This window comes from Saccostrea cucullata, unplaced genomic scaffold (genome assembly GCF_032062105.1).
Source record: "Saccostrea cucullata isolate Sc308-1 unplaced genomic scaffold, CSIRO_AGI_Scuc_v1 ctg419, whole genome shotgun sequence".
Classification (NCBI taxonomy): Eukaryota; Metazoa; Mollusca; class Bivalvia; order Ostreida; family Ostreidae; genus Saccostrea; species Saccostrea cuccullata.
In genome coordinates this window covers 231483-246405 of record NW_026927872.1, presented here as the reverse complement: position 1 = coordinate 246405, position 14923 = coordinate 231483, and the positions used below count along the sequence as shown (strand labels likewise).

Sequence of the window (14923 nt, the reverse complement as noted above, 5' to 3'; positions counted from 1 at the left end):
ACAGAAAGAAATACACAAAAAAGAGAGATTAAGGTCAAACTTATAAATACTCTGTTATCTTAAATGTACATTAATTTTTCAAAAACAAAAAAAAATATTTGGATAATTAACACTTCTAGGTGATTTTTTGTCTCTTAAGTTATATCACATATGACAATCATCAAATTAGTAACACTATACAAAACTTGTAATGTTCTAAGATAAAACCATAACATATATATTAAGTTTAGTTTTTCCTCCATCAGTGCTTCTCTTAGCATTTAACACAGTTAATGTTTGTACAGTAATCTCCAAAATGTTGAGTATTTTTATGCAGATACTGAAGAACTTACACTTAGATGTACCAGTATGAAATGGACATCAAATTAAGGATTAATGACATTTGTAAATTGTAAAACACTTAAAACAGTTAATATCAGTATAAATTATTATCTGCTAAGAAAGGAGTTAATATTTTTTATAAAATATCAAACTTTGGCAGATCCTTTAATTGACATAAAGTTTCTATTTTCAGATCTTAACTAGTGTATAGAATAAATGCTCAGTATCAGATAAAAAATAAATGATCCACATCAGACTGTAAAAAGAATGACTAGATCCTGCAGATCTTGTGTAACTAATGTGAAAAAAAATCAGTTTAAGTTGTATCTTAGCACATAAGTAAAGAGTCAACAACAAAAGCTAGAAACACATTTTGCCTGTAACATTGATATACTGTTGTTAAGTTTGTTGAAAAATATATCTTCCACCACTGAATTTCCTTAAGAAGCTTCTCACAAACAAGAATCAAAAACAAGTACTAATGTCTGTAGTTCTTCAAACTAGGACAATATCTCCTCTCAACCAAAAATAATATTTACAAAATGAAGTGAAGATGGCACACATAATTTGAGCATTAGTTATTGCATATTTAAAAATATGTGATATCCTTCTACCTCCAAGCTCTAGGTATATCTGAATGTGAATAAAACAGGATGGAAATAATGTCTCTAAAATGACTATGACATATCTACAATGCATGTAAACTCAGAAGTGAACTCGGGTCTGGAATGTGTAGATAGGCAGGGTACCACCTAGTCTCGCAGTTCCACGGCTGTTGTTTACGTAACTGACGGCTCCATCAGGTCCTGGAGGTGGCGGTAGTTGGGGTAACGGAACCGCTTGTATACCGCAGGAATCAGTATTGTAAGAACCACCCCCAAGGCCAGACACATCAGAGCTATGATCACCACCAGGTACGTCTTCACTGAAATAAACACAGAAATCTGACATTCCTCTACCTACAGATGTCAAGTACTCATCAAGGTGACCTACATATATTTGTATTTCTATACTTATATCTTATGGCAAGATTTTGTACAACATGATTATACCATATGTAATAGGTATTTACTGTGGTTGTAAATTTTTATGATTTGACCTCTTAATGGTAGCAAATTATTTTTTCTGCAGTTGCAGTAAACAGAAGAAATCTATTTACAGGAATCGACTACATAGATAGGGCACTGATTATTTCTGTAATTATTTGAATTAGCTCTCTGACATCATGAATTAGTCTGTGTGGATACGGATAAGCTTTGTGACACCTGATACTTACATCCCTGCTTGACAGAAGGAGAAGAACAGGGACAATTCTCTTCATCAGTCATATCCCCACAATCATCCACACCGTCACATCTCCACTCCGGGTGAAGGCATAGCCCGTTTTTACACTGGTCTTTTGTGGAACAGCCTACAGGAAAATGAGATTCTGCATCAAACCCATACCTAATGCACCACCACTTCAAGGTGAAATTTTAGTGTCAAATTTTATCACTGATTTGAACAGGTTTAACTATTCTCCAATTATCTGTCTTACTGTGTGTGTTATAAGTAAGTGTGAGCTTGGCTGGAGCCACCATTTTCACCCACAATGCATTAGTGCGACTCAGATAACTCTTGGATGATTTAGAGTTGACAGAAAATGCTTTAGACCTTGCTGTTCCTCCATCTAACACTTGTCTAATTTAAAAAAAATGTTTGTGATAGGTATTTGAATTTTAATAGAGATAAAGCAGTAAGCCTTTTGATAACTTTCAGGATTATTTTCTACCAGATACTGATGTACTTACATGCTTGAGTTTGAAGTCATTTTAGGGACTGATAATGTGAACTGGATAATATTTGTGCTGTTGTCAACCCCCAATTTAGGAAGACTGATGATCCATATACAGGATTCCCCCTTTGGGATCCCCTCAGGAATGGCAAGACTTCCATTGGATGAACTCAGGTATCCCCCACATTCTGCAAGATGATGAATGAATATTCATGATCATACACATATTAGTTACATGCTATCATTTTTGCATGTAAAGTATTCACATGTATGTTAGTATGAATATGCATGTCAAAAGAGAGTTAACTCTTTAAAAATACACCCATTAATGCTTTTCAGATGCTCTTTAATGACTGCTGGCAGGTACTTACCGAGTAGCCTGTAGTTTGCCTGGAATCCTGTACTGACATTGCCCACCCCCTGTCCTGAAGCTGACGACGTAAGTACTTACTGAGTAGCTTGTAGTTTGCCTTGAATCCTGTACTGACATTGCCCACCCACTGTCCTGAAGCTGATGAGGTAAGTACTTACTGAGTAGCCTGTAGTTTGCCCTGAATCCTGTACTGACATTGCCCACCCCCTGTCCTGAAGCTGATGAGCTGTCAAACACCAGACTGGCCAGTTCTGACTCGGATTTATTTAAGGAGATGATAGCATCCGTCTCTGGTAAAACACTCCCACTAAACTCCCATAATGTCTGACCTGTGCCATCCTAATATACAATCAATCACCATTAATGTTTAGCTTAGAACTAGAACAATTTTTACATAACATTAGCAAAATTCAGAGTAAATTCAAACCTGCAGTCTCAAAGAATGATCAGAAGTTAAGTTTGCTGTATCCATGGTAACATAAACTAAAGTTGACCCATTTTCAGGAACTGGCAGACTCCACTGGCAGTTAGAATTGAGGGGATAGAAGTTAGGATATTCCGGACTGGATATCAGCCCATCCGTGGATGTCAAGGTCCCTCCACAATCTAAAACATTAATTATCTACCATTCACATATTTTTCATAACACTATGATGAAATATTTACTATTAATAGTGATGTCTGCATATCTTGATGCCGTATTACTTATTTTTAGGAATAATCATAATTTTTTAGAACAGTCGTACCCGGCTCTGCTGTATACATTCCAGTCAGTGTTACGGGCTCTACAGATTCATTTCTACATTCAGCATACACAGAGTCAATGTCCATTCTGTAATTAAATTAATATTCTACTGAATTAATCACCTACTAGTTAAAGATGTTTGGAGTAAATGTCAACAGCGGAAAAAGTTTGGATGCATGGTGTCTCTAACATTATAACTTTAAAATATAACTAATCTAAACTGACTCTTGTAAGATTAAGCTTATGGATAGAATGTCAACTTTCCTATAAAACATTGGGGTAACTTGCCTAAATCCTTTGTTAGCTCTGACATAAAACAGTGGGGTGACTTGTGAACTCTGATTGGTGAGGGTTGCTATCCTTTTGTCATATTTGCTGTGACCCTCATAGATTGTTACTGTCTCATTCTTACACAAGTTCAAACCTTGAACTCTAAAGGCTGTAATTCCTACAAAATAAATACAGTTTAACTTATCTAGTGTGGACACAACTCGTTCCAAAGAAATTGGACAACTTAGAGGCAACATTCCAGATGAGACAGCATTTAATACAATTGAATTTACTGCAAGAGACTTAAAGATTTTACAAAATTTCATATTTTACAATATCCAGATAAGAAATTTTCACTGTACTTAAATGAATAATCAGTGATCAACATAGGTAAATAGGACACATACCTATATCTGACCACAGACATCTGGCAATTGACTTTATTCTGCCATTACGCATGGGTCAGAATAATTTAATTTGAATTAGCGCCGAATGGAATTTAATGGGAAGTAAGTTAATTCAAATTAATCTAATTTGTAATAAATTTTTCATGTGATCACCATTCACCCTTAATTTGCAGAAAGTTACTTTTAATTCAAACTAAACTCTCTGTTGAACATGACATTAGTTATTATTATGTGCTTATCTCTCAATTCCAATAAGTCTAAATCATTAGTTACTATGTGTATATGCACAAAAGGTTGTCTTTCTTATATACCTGTGTTTGGAGGAACTGTCACTATAGAGCACTGTGTATCTATGTTTATTCTCTGTATCTGGAAGCTAGATGTAGGGGATGTTAAAATCTTGTCACATCCTGAACAAAAAGAAAAATAAATCAAACTTTCAAAAAAAAGTTAAGGTCATTTTACAATTATTGTTCCTACAAACTGATAAAGCTAGGATATTTGAAATGTAATGTTTAATGTCTTATCATCATCAGCTACCCACAGGTGATCTCGCTTTTACTTATTCCCTGTAATCAAACTCACTGACATATCCAAACTTGGTTGTAAAATGATAAAGGACACATCGTACATGTCTTAGTATCTGTCTCAAACTGCTAAATGTACCTATGAGTGGATTCACTTGCAATCGATATGCATGTGTGTTAATTATAGAAAAAAGTTTGTCATTGCCAAACATAAATAGGTAGTCTAAACTGCGATTTGTTGATATGCCATCACAATTCTGTGCAGCAGCCAATCAAATGACCCACGCATATTAATTACATACAGCGATATTTCAGCGAGTTTGCCCACGGGTGATGAGTAAAAGATGATATTAAGTGCGGGTATTTGGCGATGATGTTTTGAATGCATTACTGAAATGTCAAATCTTATCAGCCAATTTGCATATATTGAGCAACAGATAGAGGCGTGTGCATTGAGAAAACACTTTTCAATAAATCTTGCATCATATAGTTTACATACCAGATGGTATACTATTAAAAGATCCAGAGAAGAACTCCTGGTTTTTGAAATTTTCAGCAACAATCAGCAGAGATCCTGTTCTGGAGGTGACTGGGAAGAATTGGTCAGTTGTTCTAAAAATAGAATGATGTCATCAACTCACTCTCCACTAATAAATACTCTACCTAACGTTCTATATGGGCCAAAATGCTCTCCTTAGTCACTTTGGTCCTGCTTTTCTGCGTCAGATTTCTTTCCTAATTATTTACTCTTATGTAAACTTTTGATGACCTTGATGATCACTGTGGCCCCACCTTACATAAGGGTTATCCCTAAGGCCCCGGGGCAGGGAAATACCCCCGCCTATAATGACATAATCCGCCACTTCAAGGTATTTCTCCTCACTCCCCTCTTAGGAGAGGAACCCCAGAATCCCTTCTACTCTCTTAATTTCCCCTGCTATTTTAATTCTAATAGGAACAACTCTGCCACATAAAGGGAACAGATTTAAACAAAATAAGAATCTACACTACTAGATGGTACTTCCACATTATTGATTTATCATGGATTTGCTGTTTCTGAGGAGTTTTAAAGATTTTTCCCTACGTATTGTGGCCCAACTCCCTACACCATGATCTGAACAATTTTTGCTAACTAGCTCAGGAAGCTTTCAACTAAGTTTCATCTATTCTGGTCTGGTGGTTCTTCAGAAAAAGGTTTTTATAAAATATATTTTTTCCGAAATATTTTAATTTACAACTTTGATTGTGGCCCGACTCTACTCTCCAGCCCCATGATCTTAAGAATTTAGAATCTACACTACCTTAAAAAGCTTCCATATAAGTTTCAGCTTTGTTGGGACAGCGGTTCTTGAGAAGACTTTTGGGACCATGATCAAAACAATTTAGATTCTAGCTACACTATCTCACAATTCTTCCAAAGAAGTTTCAGCTTTTTTGGCCCAGTGGTTCTTTAGAAGGTTTTTAATGACTCCCCCTCCCACAATTTTTGGCTTGTTATCTTCCCTTTGAAGGGGCTTGGTCCTTTATTTTCAAAATCTAGAATCTATTTTATATATGGATGCTTTGTACCAACTTTGGTTAAAATTGGCCCAGTAGTTCTTGAAGTTTGAAATGTGAAAATTTTACAGACCGACAGATAGATACATGTAGACAGCTAGACAGACAGATAGAAAAAAACTATGGGAAAGATTTTCTGGTATCTGACAAGTAGAGCTTAAAATAGAACCTCCATGCCCTAGCTGTTAAAAACTGGCATAGAATGCCAGTGTTTACACTTGCCCTCCAATGAACCTGTCTTGTATTTATTATAGGCATAGCCATGCAAACATGTTGCTACTATACAATACTAGTATTTTCCCACTATTTTCAAAATTTTGGAGAAACTTAGAGAAGTACATACCCTTGTTTCACCAGTAGATTCCCTGGGACGGGTTTTAAGCCATCATAGAAGCTGACTGTGGTGGTAGGATAAAGATTGCTGTCATTCAGTAAAATCTGCACCTATAACAAAACATTTATTGAACAACTTATTACATATTATAGTGATACTTTTCTTTTGTAATAAATATAAAAGCAAAAGAGAACAAAAATCTGATATTCAGATGATACGTTATGTAAAGAATGATTTACATGTAACCTAGCTGTTATCAGTTTCTATGATTTTTTTCCTTGATTTACTGTATTAATATAAAACTTTTTTTCTAAATACTGCTCTCTGATATATAAAATATGCTGGTGATATAAAACTTAAATTATTAATATTTAGTTTTAATTTCCTATTATTTCATACAAATGAAAAGTTATATACTTATATATATTTATAGGGAACTATATTTAGTATATAGGTTCTTAGTATATTAATAAGCCTACATATCATTACATGTATTATGAACTTTAATTATTTGATTTTAGGAAGTACCTGAAGGTATGCAGTAATAATTTTATAGCCTGAAATTAATATTGAATTGCTGATAAGATCATGTGCAACAATTAAATTGTAAGTTAAAATTGTAATAATTATTTTCATAAACTCAATTATCATTGTATTAAATATGTCAGCTGGGAGACAAAACTGATAGGATCAGAATAAATACCAATTAAAACAGATTAACAGATAAAGCCATTCAATAATAGCCTACTCAACAGGTAAATAAACAAAGGGGCCCCAAGCATGTGGTCCTCTTCACACAGGTGACAAGATTAATCCAGGTAATTATGACCTAATTACCTGTCCAGCACAGGGGCCCAGTGACCCAGCAGGTGGGGTGTCTTCATTACACACAATTACCTGTTACACCAATCACTTAGCTACTGTTTGAAGTGAGAGTCCCAGGGATTCCCAATTAACAAACTTCAAAGCCCATGCTGGGTTAATGTAGAGCAAATGAAATCAGTCATTAATTGCTAAAACAGCAGGACAACATGGGAACTAGAGTAGGGAAGGGGGACCTTGGTGTTATACCCTATAGTAAGGCCAGAGAGATGGACAACAAGGAGTTATGGAGTGTTGCAGAGAAACTTCACCAACAGATCCTCAGCCACGATAGAGCCGTCCAGCAGATGTACCTACTAGGTAAGATTATATTGGACGAATGCTTTAAAATTATATGCAGAGTACATGTATGTTATGGCAGGTGCCCTTTTCAGCCACCTGTGACCTAGAAATATTTTGCAAATATAAACCAACTTAAGAAACAAAAGAAGCACTATCCATCATTACATTTTGTTTATTTTGAAGCCGTAATTGTTTAATATTTCCTATAAAAGAAATAGACAATTTGGTTCCTATAATCATATGTCATTGAAAATTTCATTGTTCAAGAGCTTCTTGACATTGGACCTATTTTTAATTTACGAGTTAAAAATATTTATTAAAAGAATACTTGCTGTGAGAGTCCTACTTTCTCATATTCAAAACCAAGGGTTTCATCACAAACAAATTTATTTTTAATCCTAAGTGAATTACTTCCATGGGGAAAGTAAATTATGTGTCAGCTAGTGTTTATTATTTTTTAAAATAGAGCCAAACAATTTTAATGCACATCTGCTAATGCACCATCACATGAACCATGTGGTCATATGACATATTCTCCTTAGCAAACTGTTCACAGAAGCTAAAAGACTTCTCAGTAAATGTATATTTCATGTAGGTTATTTTTTATGGCAAGAATTGTCTATTTTTTCACAAATGGCCAAAACCAAGTAGAAGGATAAGAATTTCCATTTACATAAATCATGAACATGATCACAATCGGAGTCCTCTGTTTACGGAGAGGTGTTTATCCAATGCGGATTACGCATATATATAACCACAATCTCTTTATCATATCTAATATGTTTAAAGTCTAAAATAAAAGATATATCTTAGCAATATGTCTTGGCATCTTGTTTTGTCATCATCAGCTGAGAAAATTTAAGAATATTTGGTCTTGTAAATTAAGTACTAGCAGTCATGAATATACGTTTTCCCAATGTTTGACAATGCGGTAATTTCAAGTATACTCACAATCAATAGAAATGCAACACCCTAATTTTAGGGTGAAAATTATGTACGGGATATAACTATGTACCAAAAAAGTTAGGACATCTTTAACTTTGCCAAATCAGTTATTTAAGGGTTGAATGATTTTCATTCCATTATCGGAAATTGATTTTTAGCCCTCTTAACAGAAATCAAAAATTAGCATTTTAATAAAATTATTGACAATATTTTGGGTTTTTAAGGTTTTGTACCTGCTAATCATAAGTATTGTACTATAATCCCGGAAAAATATCCTAGCTTCCTTCTTTTCCGGATTTGATGCCTGTATTTCCTCAAAATGACTGAAAGCACACATTTTCATTGCTAATGCTGGAAATTCTTAAAATAAAGAATAAGGAGAGCTACAGATGCAAATATACACTACACAACAACTTTCTGGGCTCATGTGTTTCAAAGGCATAAATGACAGTTCTTTGACCGAAAGTCTAAGGGTTACTATACTATGCAAAGTAAGCGAAAATTCGACCTCAGGATCTGAAAATCAGGCATTTAAATATGCCCAAGAATATTAATTTCGCTCAGATTAAGACATTAATAAACCTAATGCATGGTAGAAATCGGGCTGCTGCATTTCTTGTATATTGCGGACTAGCACATTTTAATTAAATGGTCGGAAGGGGGGATGTTTTAAAACTTATCAGTTAAGAGGGCTAAAAATCAACTTTCGGTGATGGAATGAAAATCATTCAACCATTAAATAACTGATTTTGCAAAGTAAAAGATGTCCTAACTTTTTTGGTACATAGCTATATCCCGTATATATAATTTTCACCCATCATTTCAGTTTATATATACTACATAAGTACATGTATCAATACATGTACTAGTAAAATTATGAGTTGATGGAGATGAAACTCTAAGCCTGCCACCTTTCCACTTGAAAGTTTATAATTTAAAATTTGTCCAGTACAGGTTAATTTATAAAGGAAATATTACATGATAAAAATTGCCTGCCAACTTATATTAACAAAGACTTTCAACCTCAAGCTAAACCCCTAAGGTTGATATTGAGTTTGACATATAGTAGCATAGTGGGCAATTACAAGTGTATATAAAACAAATCAGAAGAAACATGAATTACTTTTTACTTAATTCAAAATGTACAGTTTGTGCAGTAGAGCCAGATAAAATTTTCATGGATTCAAAAAAATTTTTTTGAGATATCTTTTAAGATGTGTAGATAATATAGAAACTCAATAGATGCACCTAATAGCTATATACAAAAGAGATAGAAATTTTAATTGTGACATTTGATGTTGAATGTTTGGTTTTCATGGATGGAAATCTTAATATAGGTCATACAAAACATCTTTAATATATTTTACTAATCAATTAACTTCACTTTCACTGCATATCCTATCCCCTCCCTCTTGGAAAAATCACCTATTGCCTTAGAAAGACTCATATTGATTTTGAGGTGAGAAGGTTAAAGGTGAAGGTCAGAAATTGATACATTGCAAAATAACTTTTTCAAAAGGATATTTTGAGCTCTCTTCAATGAATTTAAAATTATCAATACTCATTTTCTCTTATTCTAATATAGACGGCTGGTTGATTTTAAGTTCAAAAGACCAGAGGTCATAGATTCATACACTGTTTATCTGCAACTTCCAGTGTGATTACAGATGATATCTTTAAAAAGTCTTTGAGCTTTTGAGATGAAATTTTATATTACAACTTCATTGGGCCTAAAAACTATAATGTCAAAAGTCAAGGTCAGAGCTTCTTTCATTTCAAATCATATTTTTCTAAAAAATGATCGTGTAGAAGGAGCTTAGTTTTTCTATATAATTAAATTATTTTATATCATCTCTCTCTCTCACTCTCCGACCTATCCTGTTGATTTTGAGGTCAAAAGGTCAGTGATAATAAATTTATATAATATTCTGTCTGTGTTTTGCTCTATTGGGAAGTTTAAATATTCTGTTTCCTTGGTATTACTTCTGTCCTGTATTGCTTTATACACTAATGATTATCTAACATTCGTCCCTCTCATGTAAGTAAGGCAAAATATGCATCTTGTGCATCTGTCTTTGTGTTAAATGTCAGTAGGGGGACTAATGAAATTGACACAAGAGGCCTTGTTTAATTTAAATCTTGCCCATTATGCAAATTATCCGAAGTTTCCAACTATCATTGATGCCCTGGCATATTCAACTAACTAGACAGTGATTCCTCAAATATATAAGATGTATTTTGATTTTTCATTCATATCTCTATTATCTCACACAGTACATATGTTGTCTACACTGTAAATATAAAACTACATTCACAATCCTACTTTTTTTTAATCTTTACAGCAGTATATCTCAAGAGCATTATCAGAATTTTAAAACAAAAATCTCCATATTTCAGATTCCAAGCTTCAGGCCCTGGAACATCGCCTCTCCCTCCTGAGCGGCTCCGTGCGCCCACAGCTAAAGCAGCACTGGCACGTTCGCACCGGTATGGTGGAGTGGATCCGAGACATGTACGACGAGTACCGCCTCAGGAAGTGGTCAGACATCCAGATCCTCATCAACTTCATCTTCCAGACATACAACTCTGAGGACGTGATGACGATCTTAATCCTGGCTGACGTGACATCGCAGAGCATCGGGATCTTCATGGAGAACGAAGAGGGGGACGTCAGTGTGGACACCTCCGACGGGGACGCCAGTCTTATGGGAGAGGACGTGGTGCTGGACGACAGGTCTGAGGGGGGTCAGGATCTTCACATCAACGAGACAGAGGAAGACATGCAGGTTAACTCGTAGCCTCCACATACCTGTGATATCCCACTAAAGATGTGTTAGCCCTGTGATAATCTCTGATAACTGTGATGTGATACCAAATTCTCATGGGAAAAACAGTATTTAGACCGAAGTGCCAACTTCAAATGTGCCAACATATCAAAGATGTATGCCTCAGAATAGCACTTTGTTCAATCAACCCCTTAGCAAGATTTTTATGAACTTGTTAATATATACTAGTATATTCATGCTCAGAATGTCAAATTCACAGTTTCTCTTCAATCTCACTTCATATTTAAATTTCATTGAGGTTTCTCTTTGTTTATATGTTTAAGTGAATGTATTGTGCATTCAAAGGGTAAAAACCTTGAAAAGTATTATGCACAAAATCAAACAATGACTGCCAAGCCTTACTTCTAGGTTTTAGTGCTACTGTAAATGACATTAGTGCTTGTTAGTATTTTTATGAATACATATCTACCATTTATGAATACATTTATTGTTATCAAATTACATGCATATTCTTGCTTTTAGACATTACATGGAAGACAAATACTAGCTTTATAAGATGAAGTTAATGTTTGTAAAATTTACTGGTGATGCTTTTAAATGCTCTTTTTAAGGATATATACATGTATATGATAAGTACTTAATTTGCTCATGCATTTTACTTGTAGTAACGGTTAAATGTCACAATAATTTATAAACTTCCTGTATTATTTATCTGCTGAATGAAATAAATTATAACAGCAGTGATAAATGAGTTTGTGTTCAGATATACCTGTTGTCCAGGGGAGGCAATCAACTGGAAGTAGACGGACTGCGAGTTGTTCTGGGGGAGGGACGAGGCATTTAACTTCACCTCCCCACTCCCACTGTATCTCCCTCCACTCCCTACAAGGAAAACCAGGGGCCTGCACTTTATAGTCACACAAATGTACAATCCAAGAATAGCTATATTCTTTGAAACTTGTCCAAAGACTACTCTGGGTACTTCATATATCATAGCAATATATGAAAGTAAGCAGTTATCCTAACAATGACCTTCAATATTTTTTTACTTTTTACGATGAAACATACAAAGAAAAATAACAAACAAAAATGAAGCCAAAGCTTCTAAAAGACCCGGCATCTGAAGCCTATATGAATACAATCTCCTAAGACTGACCTTGGGGTGTCAGGGTCACTGTGACATTCCGGGGTGATTTATTCTGAGAGTTGTAGCTTGTCTCTATATCAAGGCTGTCCCCACTGCTCACCAATAAATCCCCTGTCAACAAGCTTAAAGATTTAACTGCTATCACAATTCTTCATACAAACACACAATTAGAGACACAAAGCCAAATAACTGAAATATTGTTGAATCTGTGGACAAAATTTTGTAACATTGTTGTAATAATTATGCCATCTACATTCTGCGACAAACATTCTGGTAGAATATAAAGGTTAAAAAAAATGATATGAATTCAACTGCTTCTTTCTTCTAATACTTACATGTTTATCTGCATATCCTTACCACTTTTATCCAAATTTATACAGGATGAAGAAAGTAGTGCCTACATATTTTAAGTGTGACAGTCACACTTCTTACCACCTTTTCTTAATATTGTTTAGGATGAGATGATCGAATGCTGTTTTTACCATTTTTATCCAATATTGTGTAAGATGCTATGAGTGCTGTATCACTCAGTACAATCACACTATCTCGGGGGTCAGTGAGGTTAAGGGTCGTGACCTGCAGGACGATGGTTGTTGAGTTTGGGGACTTGATTGTCCAAGAACAGCTTTCATTTAGAGTTGTGACGACCGTCTCATTTGTCAGGTTTACTGTATTGTTACAACCTTTAAAAGATCAAATAATAGAGATACAATGTATAAAATAAATTTAAAGTTACTTTCTTTTCAAAAATGTTAAGTATCTAAGAATTAGTTACTATCTATCTTAAATATCTGAAATTTACAAACCTGATGCTGATTGGAGATGACAAACTGAAAAAAAAAGATCAATGGAATAAATAATTCTTCAGATGGTACATAACATATAGCTACTCTGATGATATACTGATAACTGAAGGTATGAAAATGTTAATATGAAATATTTCAGATGCCATAGTCTTACCTAAAAGAGTTGACACAAACAACAAAATTGGTTTTTCTATCATGCTCTGAAAGAAAAATAAAACAGTTGGCTTAGATTTTTTAGGATATTGTATTATAAGGAACTCATTTGTACAGCTATTTCACAAAGATGTTGTACATACAATTCAATCATTCAATATAAGTACTGTAAAAATATTACATTTAGTGGTGTATTCTATTTAGCGATTTTGGCGGAGAGCAGAGTCCGCTAATTCAAGTACATCGCTAAATGTCTTGTATATTAACTTTTATAACTAGCAGATTCAGAGAGCGCTAAATCAAATCTACACTAACTTGTTGATTTCCGCCAAATATTATACATGCCAAATATAATACATTTACAGTATTCAATCTGGTGGCTTATATCACCTGCTTTATAATGAACAAATAATTAAGACAGTTCTTTCAAATTGTTCAATTTGAAGGTTATGGTCAAGGCCTAGGTCATGACTCAAGGCTGTACTTAAAATATCTTACCCTGGTTAGTTTAAATCATAAACTGCCATGTTAGAATGCAATGAATAGAGTTAAAAGGGACACCTTTAATTTACCACATACAATGAACATGTTCAAGTCAACTCTAACTGTGCTGTATGAAAATCTTCCTATAAATGAAGCATGTGTGTCAAAATGCAAGTAGATACAGATCAACTTCATTCTTACGAAAGAGATATGTTTTAATTACAAATGCTACGGTCAAGGCCTTCATTTCAAGGTTACATAGGGCTGTCTGGAACCATTTATTTAAGATAAATGAAGTAAGAATAAAGCATGTCTTTAAAATGTTTGAACTCTGTGACTGGCTGTGATACATGAGAGATACAGAGAGAGTAAGGTGGTGGCCAGCTCAGACTTGTGGGTTTACTCTGCATGGGTTCTCCAACACCCTCTCACAGAAATTAACCCTTGGAAAATGTCCAATCTAAGGTATTAAATGTACAAGTAATAATACAGAATAAATATAACCTATTAACATAGACCTGTAGCATAAACCCAGTTGATGAAGGAAAAAGATGAATAGAAAAATTTCGGAAAGGAAATGACTCATTAGGATGCCTATCACAATTCAACGTCTGTCCTAGAACCCCCAAGGAATGAAAAAGGCATAATTTAAGAAGCATTTGCCATCATCTGGAAATTAACACAAAAATATTTAGATATGACTTGGAAAGAGACGGAAAATAATGCACAAAACAGAAGGGGCTTGAGAAATCATGTGTGCGGGATGTGTGGAAGTACAGGTAGTAGGCGTAACTTGTACACAAGGCTGACAGTACCTCGCCCTCAAGTGTCTCTCTCATCTAGAAACATCATTTTGATGACTAACCTCGAACATAAAACACATAAAGCGAGAATAATGAACAAGAAAATGCATACTGTCTGCCATGACAAGGATTACTAGGCAAAATATGAAAGAATTCATGCAATACCTCAGAAGAATTTCCAACCCAATCAAAATCTATTTTCGCTTTCTTCTCTGGGTCATTCGCACTCATAATATACTTCCTATTCGGCTACTGTGTAAAACGCACAGACGACGTCGCAGAATGATGCGCTCGGTTGCATTTATTACAATTCATTAGTTGATCCATG

At 34.6% G+C, this 14923-nt stretch overlaps 2 protein-coding genes across 2 annotated transcripts; one reads left to right on the top strand and one right to left on the bottom strand.

Moving 5' to 3' along the window:
• Window positions 1-234: 234 nt before the first annotated feature.
• LOC134275732 (cubilin-like) lies at window positions 235-14830 on the bottom strand. The gene is made up of 17 exons (XM_062758011.1): window positions 14761-14830; window positions 13311-13356; window positions 13157-13180; window positions 12833-13033; window positions 12360-12461; window positions 11973-12085; window positions 6318-6418; window positions 4917-5029; window positions 4202-4300; window positions 3502-3661; window positions 3215-3300; window positions 2896-3074; window positions 2627-2807; window positions 2112-2283; window positions 1859-2001; window positions 1598-1732; window positions 235-1246 (listed from the first exon to the last, which is right to left on the bottom strand). Exons 1-17 carry the CDS (start codon window positions 14824-14826, stop codon window positions 1101-1103), a joined length of 2067 nt encoding a protein of 688 aa, XP_062613995.1. The 5' UTR covers window positions 14827-14830; the 3' UTR covers window positions 235-1100.
• On the top strand, window positions 6888-11527 carry LOC134275733 (uncharacterized). Its single transcript, XM_062758013.1, has 2 exons — window positions 6888-7490; window positions 10815-11527. Exons 1-2 carry the CDS (start codon window positions 7340-7342, stop codon window positions 11213-11215), a joined length of 552 nt encoding a protein of 183 aa, XP_062613997.1. The 5' UTR covers window positions 6888-7339; the 3' UTR covers window positions 11216-11527.
• Window positions 14831-14923: the final 93 nt, after the last annotated feature.

Bases quoted from the DNA above. Each gene is read 5' to 3' on its own strand.
- LOC134275733 (XM_062758013.1), top strand. From the start codon at position 7,340: ATGGGAACTAGAGTAGGGAAGGGGGACCTTGGTGTTATACCCTATAGT. The intron at 7,491-10,814 runs GTAAGATTATAT...TCCATATTTCAG, and splicing joins CCAGCAGATGTACCTACTAG to ATTCCAAGCTTCAGGCCCTG.
- LOC134275732 (XM_062758011.1), bottom strand. From the start codon at position 14,826: ATGAGTGCGAATGACCCAGAGAAGAAAGCGAAAATAGATTTTGATTGG. The intron at 6,419-11,972 runs GTATATCTGAAC...GTTTTGTTATAG, and splicing joins TTGCCTCCCCTGGACAACAG to GTGCAGATTTTACTGAATGA. The intron at 3,301-3,501 runs GCAAGTTACCCC...ATTTAATTACAG, and splicing joins AGAGCTAACAAAGGATTTAG to AATGGACATTGACTCTGTGT.